The sequence below is a fragment of the Mobula birostris genome, chromosome 22, assembly GCF_030028105.1.
Source record: "Mobula birostris isolate sMobBir1 chromosome 22, sMobBir1.hap1, whole genome shotgun sequence".
NCBI lineage: Eukaryota > Metazoa > Chordata > Chondrichthyes > Myliobatiformes > Myliobatidae > Mobula > Mobula birostris.
The window spans coordinates 29,809,900-29,828,169 of record NC_092391.1 but is presented as its reverse complement, the minus strand read 5'-3'; the positions used below and the strand labels follow the sequence as shown (position 1 = coordinate 29,828,169).

At 40.4% G+C, this 18,270-nt stretch overlaps 1 protein-coding gene across 6 annotated transcripts in view; it reads right to left on the bottom strand.

The window, feature by feature from the left end:
* Nucleotides 1-18,270, bottom strand: part of LOC140186348 (pappalysin-1-like) — a 367,560-nt gene that overhangs the window by 337,730 nt on the left and 11,560 nt on the right. For all 6 annotated transcript variants that reach the window (XM_072240504.1, XM_072240506.1, XM_072240505.1 and 3 more), the window contains exon 2: nt 36-1,092. In XM_072240504.1, the coding sequence (XP_072096605.1) occupies nt 36-1,092 (1,057 nt within the window). The remainder of the gene's footprint in view (nt 1-35; nt 1,093-18,270) is intronic.

Below are 18,270 nucleotides of genomic sequence, written 5' to 3'. Positions count from 1 at the left end.
ATTCAATAATGATTTAATACAATTGTTAATACTACCTGTAGGGTGATTTGGGGTCAAAACATGTCTTTGTTACATCAGTCGTCTCTGGATTGCAGCAATCGCCATCATCAAAGTTGAACGTTTCATCATTACAGTCCATATCGCACACTCCATCTCCCTGCTTCTTTAACAAAGTTATGCGCCTCGTTGATTTGCAGTCTCCACCATCACTGCCTGTCATTGTGTGATTGCACTCCAAGTCGCATTCCCCATTCCCTATTTTACTTATGTCACAGTTGGCCAGAATGAGACGGTTCCTCAGAGAGGAATTCTTGACATCCAAAACTGTAAGATCCCAGGTGATGTTGTACCGTTCAAAGGCATTGTTTAAGTGTTGATGCTGAAGTTCTATTTGCTCTCTGGTAACAGTAGGTTTTTGGTGACTGTCATCGTAGATATTGACGACCCTGTAGCGGACAGCCTTTAGCTTGCGTAAGTTGAAGAGGTTGTTGTAATTTGTTATGACTTCAATGTTGTCACAGACAGTTTGGCCACAGGGTGGAGGCTGCAGATTAGTACTCGATATCCAGTCAATGTGATGCTGTGGTTCTGTCTGTGGGTATTTGCTGTCCTTCACAGTTAGCCAGTGCCTCTCCACATCCTCAAAGTTGTCATGAAGGACAAGCTCATTGTTATTTTGAGTGTGGTGCTTCATATCTTGGATTATTTTCCGTTGAGTTCTGCCTTCACTCCACAAAGTAAAATCGGCTACGTAGCCACGATAATTCTGATTTTGAAAATTTCCACCAAGTGTGAGAGCTTTGCACTTTCTGCTGAGAGGACTGAAGATGTCACCGACTTGTTCGTTGCTTACAGCCACCTGCGCTCCATTAACGAAGAGCTTCATTTTACGTCCGTCGTAGCTTACTGCCAAGTGTACCCATTGATTGGCGGGGTATTTCTGCTGGGCTACGATGGTGGTTATTTTGCGAGCTCTGTCTGTTTTTAGAGTAAAGAAGAATCGCGGGTCTCTATTACCCAAATCACTCATGGACTGGATGCCGAGGATCCATCCTCTGTCCCGGGATATAGAAGAACATTTGTCGTAAAGACCTACATCCAAGAAACATAAAACGTCTGTGAGATGTTTTGAAACAAAGTTTTTCAATACATTGTATTATAAAACAATTATAATTGTAATATTATGGTGCATAACTATTTAATGAACCCGGAATTCAGCATTTATACAAACTGCTGCTCCAGGCTTTTATGGCATAACTTGCAAGAGAGACATTCAATGATCTTTGTGAACTTGTCTTTAGAAATGGATCCAATTTTAAACAAATCTGTTATGAATTGTTGGTCTTTAAGGTGACATATGTTGACAATATCTGAGTCACTGCTATGCAGAGTGGTGGGCTGTTTTAAGAAAGGAGGGAATTTCAGTAGGGGTTTTGAAAATTAAAATTAATTTTTAAATAATTTAAAAATTAAAAATAAGTTACTTTTTGCTAAATATCAGCGAGCCCATCTGCTCACAATCAGTTATTAGTAGCATGGTCTACTGTCAATAGAGTAAAGATTACATGAACATTTTGCCATATTTTCTCAATATTTACCTTACTGATGGGAAAGAGAAAATCAAAATGGTACATTCTGCAAAATGTTATTTTCCTAGGGGCTCTAAAATCCCTTTTTCCTGTTTCCTTTGGAACGCAGATGGCAAGTTCAGGAAGGTAAAGTGTTTGTACATTTGAAGGAAACTTTTCATACAATCAAGAATAAAACTCAAGTACACCGGTTGAAGTGAAAACACAGAACATTGACTGCAAGTGTGGTAATGTTTGTCTGGGTCATTTCAAATATAGTCCTTGCATACTCTTGTTAAAGCCTTTGATCCACTTATGCATAGTTGTGTTAAAATGCCCAGTGAAGCCAAATTTCATATGGCCAAATTAAAAAATAACACTTCATATTGTGCTGTTAATTTGACCAAATAAATGGCAACTTATAAATACCCATGTAAAGTCAACTGTATACTGTGTATAGAATGCATACATAAAGCCAGAGTGAAAGAATGCGAGCTTCTATCAACTCATTTACCTCATTAACTAATTTTTCTGAGGTATTTTTTAGAAGAAAGTTAACAAAAGAGGAACGTTTTAAATTCTTCTCATGCTTAATTAGCTTTGGTGTCTCTTGCTCCTGACTTGTTTTGCTTCCTTATCAATGTAGCACATAAGCATTTGCCGCCCCTTATTCATAGGTCTGTGAAATTCAACATGACACCAAAAGATTTTCTGCTGTGGGTTTCTGTAATGACTCTGGTGTTTGTTGCTATTATTTTTAGCCCAAATAATGTGCTTGAGGTTTATAAAATTATGAGAGGCCCAGGCACAGTGAACTGGAAAGACCTATTTCCCTTAGCAGAGAGGTCAACAGCTAGACAACTTGGTTTTAAGTTAATTGATCAAAGGATTACTGTGAAGTTGAGGAACTGCTTTCATCCAAAGAGAAATAAGGATCTGAAATTAACTGTCTCAATATGTGGTGGAGGCAGAAACACTCAATATTTTTAATAAAATTATCTGGGAAATATGAAAAATTGAGGATGGAATTTGAGGAAAAATCTAAAGAAAAAATAGTTCTTTTTTTGCTCATAGACTAACATAAGTATTTCATATTTAACACCAATTGGATGGCTGTTTACAAATTTTCCCAACTTTTATTAACACTGGATAACAATGCTTTTTTCCTGAATACTATTATGTATATCTTATGGATATTGGGCTACTGATCATGAAAATCACCATGAAATTTCTATCAAGCACCATTTTTTTGAAATCACCTATAATTGTAATTTCAATTCATTATTCAAGTCAATTAAAGTGTTGCCCACAATGTAAGCCGAAAAGTTTTCCATCTTGTCCAGGCATGCTGAGGCAGGGTAGATATTGCATGGTAGAACCGATGATTTAGAAAGGCTATAAATGCATCGTGCACATACAGTCCTATGTATTATGTTTACACATATATTGGTTTACAATCACATTGATGCAGATGCTTTACGCGCGTAGCATATTGGGTGTACTTATTATAATAAAGCAATTGTATTTTCAGGAGTATTTGTGATAGCAAAATGTCTCACCAATGTTGCAACAGCCGCGATACTTTCAGTTATACTTATGGCAAGTATACGCTTAGATCTCAAAGACAGAGCATGACTACCCTTATTAAGAAAATCTATGCGCTCTACCTTGGGTGTAAAATTGGCGACCAAGACAAAGCCTGGACTTCTCACATTTATTACGTAACCTGCGCTGTCGATCATAGGGCTTGGCTCAGAGGTACTCGGAAATCAATGCCATTCGCTGCCCCGATGATATGGTGAGAGCAGAAGGATTATGTAACAGCACAAGCCAGGAATGGAAAACAACACTGACACTGATAGAAATTTTGAACCCTTTATGTCGAGTGAGCCTCATCTGATAACTCAGTCTGAGTTAACTGACCTGGTCAGAGACTTGGGTTTGTTAAAGGCAAAAGCAGAATAACTGAGTACAAGACTGCAAGGATGGAATCTGCTGTCACCAGGCACAAAAATTTATGTGATTGAGTTCGATACTTGAGACAGATGTTTCCCAGAATAGCTGATGCCAAGATTAAGGAAGACACTTTTGTTGGTCCACAAATCAAACAGGTCATTGATGACGAGCAATTCAAAGAACTTCTAGTGGGACCAGAGAAAATCGCAAGGAAGGCATTCAAGGATTTTGTTGAAAATTTTCTTGGCAACTACAGAGCACCAAGCTACATGCAACTGGTTGACAACATGCTTCAAGCGTATTATACCATGAAGTGCAGCATGTCACTGAAAATTTCTTTTCTGCATTCCCATTTAGACTTCTCTGCAAATCTTTGACCTGTCACTGATGAGCATGGTGAAAACCAGGACATTGCGGTCATGGAGAAACGGTTTCAAGGCATCTGGAATTTATCAGTGCTGGCTGATTATCGTTGGACACTTAAGCAAGAAGCCTCAGACACTGAGTACAAATGAAATTCATCAACAAAGCATTTTTTAGCTTAGTGGAACTATTGCAAAGCATCAGTAACATTATGCAATTAAATGTATTAAGTTCATTATGAGTTAATTTCTTGTTTCTACAAATTCCACGTTGATATAAATAGTCTGAAAATATGTGTGTGTTCAGCTTCACACTGTCTTTCAGAACCACAAACAATTTCTGAGGAAGCAACGCTTTTGAAAAAAATTGCTGCCAGTGTAATGTTACCTGAAGATTGCACGTTCAGAAGGGTGACATGATCTCATAAAATAAATTTCCTCATAAATTATACTGACACAGTTGAGAAATATCACAACTGAGAAAATACAATTCATGCGAAAAGAAGATCAACTTGTCTAAAGAGGGCAGCTACTGATATCAGAATCAAGGGAATGCTGGCCTTGTACAAGAGGTGAGATTTTCCCTGCTGCTAAATGTACACTTAGTGGCCACTTTAGTACATTCTGTACCTGTAAAAGTTACTGCTTAGTGTATATTTGTGGTCTTCAGTTGCCGTAGCCCATCCACTTCAAGGTTCAATAAGTTGTGCGTTCAGAAATGCTACTCTGCACACCACTGTTGTAACGCATCTTACTTCAGTTACAGTATCCATCTTCTGGATTTGAATCAGTTTGGCCGTTCTCCTCTGATCTCTCTCATTAACTGCTGCTCTTTGGATTTTTTTTTGGGTTTTCACAGCATTCTCTGTAAACCCTAGAGACTGTTGTGCATGAAAATCCCAGGAGATCAGCAGTATCTGATGTTTATTTATATATTTATTTATTTATTGAGCTACTCAAAGCACCCCTCTGACACCAACAATCATTTCACAGCCAAAGTCATTTTGGTCACGTTTCTTCCTCGTTTTGATGTTTGGTCTGAACAATAACTGAACCTCTTGACTATGTCTGCGTGCTTTTATGCATTGAGTTGCTGCCACCTGATTGGTGATTATATATTTGCATTAATTAGCAAGTGTATAGGTGTATTTAATAAAATAATCACTGGGTATATATTAATGGTCTTCCTCTATTTAGAAAATTAATCACATCTTTTGTTATAGTCATTTATTGTGGAAATAGTTAAAATGTGGAGACTTTTTATTTTATTTATTCATTTTTATTTATAGATACAGTGTGGAATAGGCGCTCTTCAAGCTGCACCACCTAGCAACACCCAACAGCTCCAATTTAACACTAACATAAACACGGGACAATTTACCCGGTAGGTCTTTGAACTGTGAGAAGAAACCAGAGGACCCAGAGAAAACCCACACATTCCACAGGAAGGACGTACAGGGACTCCTTACAGAGGATGTTGGGATTGAACTCAGAACTCTGACACCCAAGCTGTAATAGTGTCACGCTAACCACTGCACTACTGTGGCACCCTTTTATGTCTTGTGCCTAGTTCCCATATTTCCTAAGCTGATTTTATATTTCAATGTCTCCCACAGATAATGATAGTTTTGGGGGAAATTTTGATGTTATTGCATACAATCAATTAACTGGGGCAAAGGTAAGTGTAGGGAAATTCTTGGAAGTGCACCAGGCTCTCAGTATCATTATATAGAGCTTACATGACGTGCAATGTATTCAAAAGGCTCATGAGGCAGGTTGTAGTGTTATACCTGATTTTACAGAATGACAGCAACCAAATGCAGCATATTGCAATTCGAGAGCAGTTAGAGAAAAACAATCATAATGTTCATTAGTTCATTATGTGCCATGTCATATGATGTGGGCGATCATGGTCTTTCCATGACCGTAATTGTTCTTGGCAAATTTTTTAACAGAAGTGGTTTGCCATTGCCTTCTTCTGGGCAGTGGCTTTACAAGTCGGGTGACCCCAGACATTATTAGTACACCTCAAAGACTGACTTCCTGGCGTCAGTGGCCACATAACCAGGACTTGTAACATGCACCAGCTGCTCATATGACCATCCACCACTTGCTCCCATGGCTTCGTGTGACCCTGATCGGTGGAGGCTAAGCAGATGCTAGACCTTGCCCAAATGTGACCTGCAGGCTAGCGGAGGGTAGGAATCCCTTAAACCTCCTTTGGTAGAGGCATACAATATCTCCACCCCGTCAACCGTCATTATAACATTAGGCTGGGTTATGAGAAAGGTGAAGGAAATGTTTAACTTAAGAAGGGCTTTTTTTGCAGCTGAAGAGACTCCAAGATCAAATGGGTTAAAATCAAAAATTGCTAATAATGGTAAAATGATAATTGAGAATATAAGGTTAGCATGGTTGAGATACATTCCCACAAGGATGTAAGGGTGCCCATTCAATACTCAAGCACTCTAGAGTATAGTGTGGGAAACTAAACTGAATACTGGATATAGAGTAAAGAAAGTACAAGTATGTACATGGTTTCCTGAAAACGATGTTGCAGGTGGACAGGTGGTGAAGAAGGTGTTTGGCACTCTTCATCAGTCAGGCCACTGAGGATAGAAGTTGGGTTCTTATGTTGCAGTCGTAAAAGATGCTGATGAAACTGAATTTGGAATATTGTGTTCAGTTTTGGCCATCCTGCTTACAGGAAAGATGCTATTAACTTGAAAAGATGCAGAAGTTTACGAGGATGTCGGCAGGTGTTGGGAGAGGTGTTGAGCAGGTTGGAACTTGTTTTCATTGGAGCTAGGGCAAATATGAGATAATCCTGATGAGGGGCGTAAAATGGTGAATTCACAGAGACTTTGTCCCAGGGTTGGGGAATCGAGAACTAGAGGTCATTGATTTAAGATGAGAGGGGAGACATTTAATAACCCGAGGGACATCATTTTTACCTTTTGAGTGGTCTGTACACAGGGTGAGCACCCAGAAAAAAATGTTTGAAGCAGGTACCTTAACAACACTTAAAAGATACTTTGATAGGTACTGTAAGTGGATAGAAAAGGTTTAGATGGAAGGATGTCAACCAAAAATGGGAAAATGGGTGAACCACAGATGAGAATCTTGGTCGGTGTAGTGCGGTTGGGCTGAAGGCTGTACTGCACGACTGTATGATTCTATGCATATAAAAACAACAGTCAGAGGCAGGACAGTTAGAAATCAAATCTTCTTATACAAGTCTGAGTAGGTGAGGAAATGAGGGAATAATTTCCATTTGTTTTAATTGAAGGAAAGTGGCTGGCAATACCAAGGAAATGTTGATATCAGTAGTAATTTTGGAGAGGATCTAAAGAAGAAGTTAGAGCAATATAGAATGAAAACAGACTCTGCTGCCCACTTAAATTAGTTCCAATTGTCTCCATTTGGCCTATATCCCTTAAACCTTTCCTATCCATCTACTTATCCAAATACCTTTTAAATGACATCATTTTACCTGTCCGCACTACCCTTTGAATCGACCTATTGCCACACAAGTATCTTAAATCTTTCCCCTGTTACCCAAAACTAAATCCTCAAGTTTTTTTTTCCTTTCCCTGAGCAAAAAACTATGTGCCTTCACCCTATCTATGCCCCTCACAATTTTATATATTGTTAAATCAGTCTCTTCCAAGGAAGAATTTACCAACCTCTCCCCATAACTCAGGCTCTCAGGTTCTGGCAACATTTCCATAAATCTACCTTTGTACTCCTTCTGACCTAATGACAGCTTTAAAATTCAACAATGCTCAAAGTGGAAAAGTCACCTAGTCACTGTAAGGGAAGTAAGGATGGAAGTCAAAATTGAAGTTATGGCCAAAACATTTCAAGTATCCCTTGATTGTTCTAATTTTGGCACTCCAGATTCTGTTAGAGACAATATTACAGACCTGCTGGATTGGTATTCAGGGAATATGTATTATTAAATACAACAAATCCTTTCCCGTTTTCTCAATGATTCAAATTTCACAATAGCAATCTGACTCTCACTATGACTGGCGACACCAATGAACAAAAGAACGTGCAATATTGGAACATGAGGAGGCATGTTGAGATACTTTTTGGTGAATCAACAAAACCCTGTCAAATCCAGAATTTCATCTTTTTTTTTCCTAATTGATCCTCATACATTGGATTCTACTGATGTCAATGCAAATATTCATCTCAACCTTGAACAAGTGAACTGCCACAGCCCTTTGAAGTAGAGAATTTGAATACAAAGCAGGGCCTAACTCCACTGTCAAAGTGGATACTTAAAGGAGTTTCTTGGACTATATAACTCTCATTGCACAAGCTCCCTAAGTGCTTCAGTTCCAAACACAAAAGGACCTGTTGGTACATGTAACTATGGTTAGAGTCCTCAGCTGATGGTTCATGGTACTAGCAAGCAGGGAGTATCTAGTGTCTGACGGTGACGCTGAAAGCCGAAACTGCTCTCCTGTCTTAGAAGCTCACACTTCTTCTATCACACCCAAGGTTACTAGTGTTTAAATAGGATTGGCTATCAGAACCCCTGTCTTAGGAGAGACTATTCACCATCTTGTATCTACCACTACGTTGATCATCTTGTATCATCTACGTTGATGCTGGGCAGCATTTAATGCACTCCTCAGTGCAGGCTTTATGCCGAGAGCTACTTGAGTTCATCCTTCAAGATCATTTTGTAGTCTGCTATGCTGACAGCAGCCAAATATGTTGAGGTATTTGGGCAGAACTGCACAGGGGAGTTGAAACCCACAAGACATGGAAACAGAATTACGCCATTCGGGCCATCGAGTCTGCTCTGCCATTCAATCATGGCTGATTTATTTTCCCTCTCAACCTCATTCTCATACCTTCTCCCTATAACCTTTGATGTCCTTACAAATCAAGAAGCCATGTGCCTCCTCTTTAAATATCCCCAATGACTTGGCCTCCACAGCCAGTTGTGGCAATGAATTCCACAGATTCACCACCCTCTGGCAAAAGAAATTCCTCCTTACCTCTGTTCTTTTCTAAGGCTGTGCCCTCTGGTCCTCGACTCCTCCACTAATGGGAGAGTCTAGGACTAGAGTACATAGCCTCTGAATGTTTACCATGTCCACTCTTTTGAGGCCTTTCAATATTTGGCCAGTTTCAATGGTGTATGGAAGACATGCATTACAGGTACGCATGGAATGTGCAATACAGATGAACTTCATGTACAAATTTGGTTCAAGTTGTTTATTTTTTGGTTACTTTTGCACTAAGCCCAATAGAGGGAGGGCAAATTTTGGGATTCTTGGTGATGGGGAATTTCAATTGCTCATTTTGCTCTTAGCTGAGTTCTTTCCTGATAGCCTGAGAAAAAAGCACCATCAAGGATGCCTCCACCCTTTAATTCTTTTTGTCAATATTTCCATATTTCCTTCTGAAGTGGAAGGAGGCCAGTTTGGGCCACTGAGTCTAAATCCCTGTCAGAAAAACCCCACTGATTTTGAATGCCACCTATATTTTTCCCACATTCCCTTCCCGTAACTCTTCCTGGTCTTGCTTCTCGCTGCTGACAAAAGCCACCTCCTCATGATGGCAAAGTATTCAGCACATCACAACTCATCATGACTCTCCCTCTGCTCACTCTTGTCTGGTACCACGAGGACCCTCCAGACCTCTTCAGGCAGAAGAATTTTTGGTTCACATTACCATTTATCTGCAATCATATGTTAAATTGTACAGTACATTGAGGTTCTTCAAAGCAGAACAATAGCAGAGTGGCAGAATAAAGTGTCACTGTTACAGAGAAAGTGCAGTGCGGGTAGACAAAAAGACGAAAGGTCATAACGAGGTAGACGTGAGGACGTATACTGTGGAACCGTTCAATAGTTTTAGAACAAATAGTAGCTATCCTAGAGCAGTACATGCTGAAAATATTCTGTATATTTTACCCAACAGCAGAGGGAGGAAGAGAAAATGTCCAGGGTATGTGGGCTATTTGATTATGTGGGCTGCTTTGCTAAAGGAACAAGAAGAGTCTCTGGAGGGCAGACAGATACTCTGATGTACTGAGCTCTCTGCAGGTTCTTGCAGGTTCAGACAGTGCAGTTGCCATTCCACATTTATATACATAAATAATATTCAGAACTGAATACTGAAAACTCATTGAAACCTATCGTATGTTGAAAGGCCTTGACAGAGTGAATGTGGAAGAGGATGTTTCCTATGGTGCAAAGCCTAAGATCAGAGGACCACAGCCTCAAAATAGAGGGATGCCCATTTGGAATGGAGATGAGAAGGAATTCCTTCAGCCAGAGACTGGTTAGTCTGTGGAATTCGTTGCCACAGGTGGCTGTGGAGGCAAAGTCAGTGGGTATATGTAAGGCAGAAGTTGATAGATTCTTGATGAGTCAGGGTATGAAGGGATACAGGAAGTAGGAGATTGGAGCTGAGAAGGAAATGGATCAGCCATGAAAAAATGGAAGAACAGACTTGATGGGCCAAATGGCCTAATTCTGCCCCTATATCTTATGGTCTAACGTGAGTTGTAGGCTCCTTGAAAGTGAGTCTGTAGTTTGTGGAATCAGTTCAGTTATAGTTGTTTGCAAGTAAGATATTCCAGCTTTCCAGCCTCCCAAGAGATAAGCACTGGTGGGAGTACGGAGGGTTGAGTGAGGGAATATAGCAACAAAACTTGTTTAATTATGTTCATCAAGAGCCAATAAAATAAAAAGTCAACATTCCTCTTTGTGTATTTGATGATTCACAGAACTTCTAAGTGCAGCTTTTAAGAATTGTATGGCACTTAATGAGATTACTTCCTCTCTGTTCCAATTTTCCTGTCCTCTCTAAGGGAGTGGTTGCATCTGGGTTAAAGTATGAAAGATAGGGGCTGTGTTCCAATTCATCTTACAACTTGGGCTTCATGATGGGCTGTTCAGCTGTGTTGGGGGCAGGGGAGGAGGTTGAAGTGGGATAGGTGCCATGTGCAGGATTGGGGACGGAAGGAAGCAGCGGAGACTGGTGTAAAGCTGTCCTCATCTGATGCACATGCTTGTGCACAAATATCACTCTCTGCGATCAGGACCATGAACAGTGCTGTGTATTCCCCCCCTTGCAACCCACCAGAAGAGTGTTACACTCATTTTCATGCAAGAAAAAAAATGGTCATTGATAGCAGAGCCTGGCTATATAGTCTGCTGGTAGCCAATAGTAAATAATAATGCACTAATGTGCAATGAAGCCTCTCAGTCTGATATAACATGTCCAAAAAAAGCACATAGTAACACACACATAGGTGGCACCTCCTGTGCCTGATATGTCATCGCTATAAATAACATGTTTTCTCAGTTGTGATATCATTGTAGTTTGCTTGACCTAGATGGTATAAATAGTTGAATTCATAGCAGACATAGTGGCAAACTCTCAAGCAAATTACTTTAAAAGCTTACAAATGAGTGTACTAATTTTCACTTACATTTTAGTGCCAACACTAAACATTGTGGTCATGCTTGCTGATATGCATGAAAGATGCTGTCATACCATTCAGTTTTTAAAGGTACAGAACTCCCACTGATTTTTTTTTTTAACCATCAACGGTGCACAGAACTTTTTTGTTATCTGGTTGTCCAGAAGTATGGTTCTGCAATCAGCCTGCTGCCCACTCATGGGGCAGGAGGGTAGGAATTGGTGAAGTGGTTTATTATTGTCATGTGTACTGAGGTACAGTGATAAACTTTTCCTGCACACCACTCATACAATTCAATTAATTACAGCAGTGCCTTGAGGTAGTACAAAGTAGAATAGGTAGGTACAATAGTGTAGTAGTTACCACAATGCTTTATAGTACTGGTTCAATTCCTGCCGCTGCCCGTAAGGACTTTATACATTGTCCCCCCGACCGCAAGGGTTTCCTCCAGTTGCTCTGTTTTCCTCCCACGGTCTAAAGACCTTCTGGTTGGGAGTTTAATTGGTGTTTGGGAATTGTCCTGTGATTCGGCTATGGTTAAATCGGGAGGTTGCTGGGCAACATGGTTCAAAGGGGTGGAAGGGCCTATTCCATGCTGTACCTCTAAGTAAATAAAAAATAAAGTGTTACAGTTATAGAGAAAGTACTACACTGGTAAACAACAAGAAACAAAATACACATAAAAGTTGCTGGTGAATGCAGCAGGCCAGTCAACATCTGTAGGAAGAGGTACAGTCGACGTTTTGGGCCGAGACCCTTCGTCAGGATAACTGAAAGAAGAGCTGGTAAGAGATTTGAAAGTGGGAGGGGGAGGGGGAGATCCGAAATGATAGGAGAAGACAGGAGGGGGAGGGATGGAGCCAAGAGCTGGACAATTGATTGGCAAAAGGGATATGAGAGGATCATGGGACGGGAAGCCTGACGAAGGGTCTCGGCCCGAAACGTCGACTGTACCTCTTCCTAGAGATGCTGCCTGGCCTGCTGCGTTCACCAGCAACTTTTATGTTTGTTGCTTGAAATTCCAGCATCTGCAGATTTCCTCGTGTTTGCGTTTTTAAAGGCACAAAATACACTGTGAGGTCAAGAGTCCATCTGATCATTCTAGCGAACCATTCAATAGTTATATTAGCTGTCCTTGAGCGGTCTATGCTTTCAGGATTTTATATCATCTGCCTGATAAGAGGGAAAACAAGAGAAAATGTCAAGGGTGGGTGGGCGACTTGATTATGCTGGCTGTTTAACTGAGGCAGTGAGAAGTGTGCACAGAATTGATGGAGGGGAGACAGGTTTCGGTGAGGTACTGGTCTGTGTCCACCGCTCTCTGCAGTTTCTTGCAGTCACAGGCAGAGCAGCTTCCACTCTAAGCTGCGAGGCATCCAGATAGGATACTGGCTATGGCAGGGATAAAAATCAATGAGTTTCAAAGGGAGCATGCCGAATTTCGTCAGTCTCATGTGGTTGGAAAAGCACAGGCCATTGGTGATGTTCACTCCTACGAACTTGCAGCCCTAAACTCTCTCGACTTCAGCCCTACTGACGTAAACAGCAGCGTGTGCATTAACACTCCCTCACTTTTTCCTGAAGTCAATGACCAGCTCTTTTGTTTTGCTGACATAGAGGGAAAATTGCCTGAGGAGAAAAAAGAGTGTATGTGCGTGCAAGTGCACTGTCACAATGTTTTTATAAGGATGAAGAAAACACCCAAGGGAAACACCTCATCAGAGAAACAAGAAATCCTGCTCCAAGCAGACAGAGGAGAAAACCTGCAAAAAATTCTCTGACAACTACACATTTCCCACGACATACACAAGGGCGCTGTCCCAGTTACACCTCCAAAAATAGGTAGATATTAGAAACAGGGGCTAGACTGTGCTATAAATGATATTGTAAAGTACAATCTCTGGATTCTGGCTCAAATCAACAAACATGAAAGCAAAGACTAAAGCTACAGACTGAAAGTGTAGCACTGCAGATGCTGGACATCGGAAATTAAGACAGAAAGTGCTGAAAACACTCAGCAGGTGATGCAGCATCTAGAACATAGAAGAAATTTTCAAAGTAAATCTATTATCAAAGTCGAAAATGTTACCAAATAGTAACTTGAGATTTATTTTCTTGCACGTGTTTACAGGGAAAAAAAATTCTATAGAATTTTACAAAACCTATACCAAAACAAAGATTGACACACAGCAATGTACAAAAGAAGACAATTTGTGTAAATAATAAATAATATTGAGAACATGACTGTAGTGTTCTCGTGCAATGTGTTGAAACTCTGACTAAACACCAAGTTAAACCGGAGCCAATGAAGACAGGGTCGTAGTAAGGTTAACCATTTACTGTTCACTCTTCCACATTAACATCGTATGGTGAAAAAACGTTGCTTCTATACTGTTTCTTTGTGGGTAGAAACGGAGCTCTTCACGATCATGCTGCACGCATGGCACTCACCTTCACACTGTCTCCGAACCAGAGTTACACATAAGACGCGTCAAAACCGGAGGTGACGTCATCACATGCTGTGATATACCGTAGACAATGAATTTACCTTTGTTATACTGTAACTTAATTATCAACCTTTAACTTTAACTAGAAAATAGTTACAAACAAATCATTTAAAACGTAGACCCAACAAAGTCAAATAAATGCCTTAAAGTCAACACAATGACAACACACACAAAATGCTGGAGGAACTCAGCAGACCAGGCAGCATCTGTGGAAAAGAGTCCTGATGAGGGTATTGGCCCAAAACATCAACTGTTTACTCCTTTCCATAGATGCTGCCTGGCCAGATGAGTTCCTCCAGCATTTTGTGTGTGTTGCTTGGATTTCCAGCATCTGCAGATTTTCTCTTGCCTGTGATTGAGAACATGAGTTGTGAAGAATCCTTGAAAGTGGATGTGTAGATCATAGGATCTGTTCAGAGTACTGGTGAATGAAGTTATGAATGGTGAATGCCAGTTCAGGAGCCTGATGGTTGTATGTCACAATCTGTTCCTGAACCAGGCGATGAGATACCTAACGCTTCTTTACCTTCTAACAATGGTAGTAGAGAGAAGGGGGCATGGCCTGGATGGTGGGGGATCTTTGAATATGGATTTAGCTTTCCTGTAACAGTGCACTACTCAACGTACAGCACAGTACGTGCCCTTTGGTCCACAATTAGTGCTGAACTTTTACGTACTCCACAATCAATCTAACCTTCCCTCCTATATAGCTGACAACCCTCCATTTTGCTTACATTCAGGTGTAAGAGTCTTTTAAATGTCCTTAATGTGTCTGACTTTCCAGACACCCACCACTTCCTGGGTAAGAAATTTACCTCTGACATCTCCCCTAAAATTTCATCCACTCACCTGAAACATGGGTCCTCTGGTATTACCCATTGCCAAACTGAGAAACAGGCATTCCATCTATGCCTTTTATAATTTTATACACCTCTATCAAGTCGATCTCGTCTCCTTCATTCCAAAGAGAAAAGCCTTAGGTTACTCAACCTTTCTTCTGTGGAAAGAGGTATGGTTAAAAATTCTGAGGAAGAGCCTTGAAATAGAAATGTTAGATTAGTTTAGAATAGATTTATTTATTAATCGCATATGCATTGAAACATATAGTGAAATGCATCAGTTGTGTTAACAGCCAACACAAACTGAGAATGTGCTGGGAGCTGCCTGCAAGTGTTGATACTTTCCGGTGCAATATAACATGCCCACGATGCTCAGCAGAACAACATACAAGAAGCAACAACAACAAAACAGACTCACTTACACACACACACACACACACACACACACACACACACACACACACAAACACCTGGGCCTTCATACCAGGACAGGTTTCCTCTAGGCCTCAAACTTCCAGACCATGGCCCCGGGCTTGTGACATCAGTCCTCTGACATTTTAACTCATCAGCCTAGGGGCTTTGGCCTGGGGCTTCAATCTCCTGACTTGCCAACCCCAGACTTTGACCTCTGCACCCATTGACCTCTAACCTTGGACCCTAGGACTCATCAAACTTGGGACGCTGACCTCAGGACCTGCTGACTGACCTTAGGCCTCCAACCTCAGGACTTGCTGACCTAGAACCTCCAACCCCAGGAATTACCAACCTCAATGATCATCGACCCTGGTTGTCAGGGCACACAGACCTCAGAGTCCGGGCTTCCATCCTTGGGGATCGCTGACCTCTTCCTCAGAGCAGTCCAACCAAAACTCCAAACCCAGCTCCTTCTCCTAACTCTTCATTGATGCCCTTGGCCTCTCACTTTCCTCATCCATATCCCTACCCCTAACCTGGCTCCTAACTTCTCACACTGTCCCCAAAAACCATCCCTATGAACCTAAAGAAAAACTAAGTCTGAACCACAATCCTGATAGACTCCTTGAATGCTGCATGACCTGCTGAATTTTTCCAGCCTTTTCTGCGTTTATTATGGACTGAGATTCAGTTTTGTAAAGCAATCAATTTACCAGATGCATATGATCCACATAAAACCTTGCACACTACTGCTCATTGAATGATTCTATATGCTTTGTGTGCATTTTAGTGCATGATTTAATTTCATAAAACGTGAGAGAAGACAGAAATGTCAGAAGAGGAGTAGAGAGAAGATCCATTGGCATCCTCAGTGGGTGCAGGAGTTATGAGAATTGGATGGATAGACCTCAGGAGAAAGAGTCTGTTCAGGAGAACGGAGGGCCAACTGATAATGGTATCATGAATCCTGCAGATGTCTCAAAGGGAGATTATGAAGACTGGATAGGGTATTAATAGTGTGTTGGGGTGATTAAGCTATGCATTAGTATATTGAGGCACTGGGGGATCAGAAGAGTTTTTTGTGGAAATGGATAGTTTGAGGGATTGATGCTCCAGGTGTTTGAGTGGAATCCCAACCCTAGTGCAGACTACCTAAAGGAAGTGTCCACACAGGATCCAAGGGCTTGGGAATGTTGGAGTGTTTAGAGGCTAGGGAGTGTCAGGATGGCGGGATCTTGTTTTTGGCAAAAGGAAAGGAGTTTTGGATCATCTGATCAGAAGGATTTCACAGGGTTGTGGGATTGGGATGTTGGGAGCATTAGGGACTTTGGGCTGCTGGAAGAGATCAGTAGATTGTAGAAGGTTGAGGCTGTATCATTGGGGTTTTGTGTGGATTGTTGTGGGTGAGGAATGGAACCTGACCTTTATAATGGTGGGTGGAATTCTAGTACATCAAGGTCTGTGCCTGTAAATGATACGATTAGAGATGAAGGTTGAAGGAAAAAAATGAAATGTAGTTGACATATATTGCTGAAATTCGATCCAGCAGTACTCTCCTAAAGCATTGTTGTCCTTGGAGTACCAACAATACGGGCTTCCAGGGCAACTTGAGCTAAGCTCCCCTATAATGTCACACCTCTTTATATTAGTATGAAGATTTGTCAATCCAGCTATGATTTTGAATTTTATTTTTAACTGACCACACTTTTACCAAAAATTAATTGAAAACTATAATTTTGTTGATATCAAAATATAGTTGAATGGAAAGTTGATGCATCTTTTGTTTTTATTAATATTAGCTTCAAGAGGGGGACCACATTACAACTTTTGACAGCTCATTGTTGTTTAGTATTATCTATTGGGTTATCAACCTGATCAAGACATTCCTCAAGACTGAACAGGACCATATTTAAGTTTATTTTTAATACTGAGGTTTCTCAAGTCCAATATGTATTAGTGGAAAGTTACTTCACAGTGTTTCAGTGACAAGCCAAATCCATGAGATGTTCCTTTCAACATCAGAAAGCAATGTCCATTCAAAGCACCATTCTATCTAAGAATTTGCTGAATTTTATTCTATCATTTATGGAATGATCGCATATTTCCTGCCTTCGACACAAATCAATCAATAATGAATGTGAAATTTTCCAACTTTATTTCAATAACAATTCCTCAAGCCATGAAAGGCAGTTCACTTCTTGTCCATGTGAGTTCAATATGGAAAAATATTGCTTTAAACTCTTTCAGCCACCATACTCAATTTTACATTTCAATCTCTATGAACAAAACACTAAAAGGAAATGCAATATTGTGTTTTAAATCAAGTTTCTGCTAAGCAGCAGTGCAAACTATTGAAGGCAAATCTTTGGAGCTATCCACGTGCCACAATGGTGGAAAATATTTTTATCACTTCCTACAGCTGTGATAATCGATCTGCCTCTGTATCATTGTTCTGGCTTGCACTCTGGAGAATGTTATAATCCTCAGTTGCTTGTAATCAGAAATTTGCAATGTGGACTTCAGTTTTATCTTCTATTTTAGTAAAACAAGAGATAAAAACTAATTTGTGGCATTGCAGATGATTGATAGCATTTGCAAAATATGCATCCCCTCCTCTGCATTGAAATTTCAAAACATGGAAACAGGCCACTGAACCAACTGCCTTGTCCTGGTTTGCACTGCTCCACTAGCCTCCTCCCATGCTTATTCATGCCACCTATTCTACATAACCTACTCTTCCTGCCTCCCTCATAAACTTATCCAGCTCCCCCTTAAATACATCTGTGCTAAATGACTCAACCACCATGTGGGTGCGTGATTAAAGTATATTTGTAATAAATGCTCCCATGGCAACAGTGACACATTAAAATATAAAATCCTTATCTTTATAGAAACATTAAACTGGACAAGGAATCCAAACAGATTGACAATATGGAAGTTAAAAATACCTTAACATTCAACAGTGAGTGTTTTTCCAATAATAAGCACACACTTCTAGATGTCATATTAAGATTTTTTCCCTATCATAAAAATGTCTCCTGAGAACTTTTAACTTGTGATATGTCTTAAGCATAATCTTTTCTTGACCTATATAAATGAAATAGAAGTAGACCGTAAGAGGACTTTGTTTGCTCTTTGGAATTGCTAACTGTGATATATTTCTCAAGA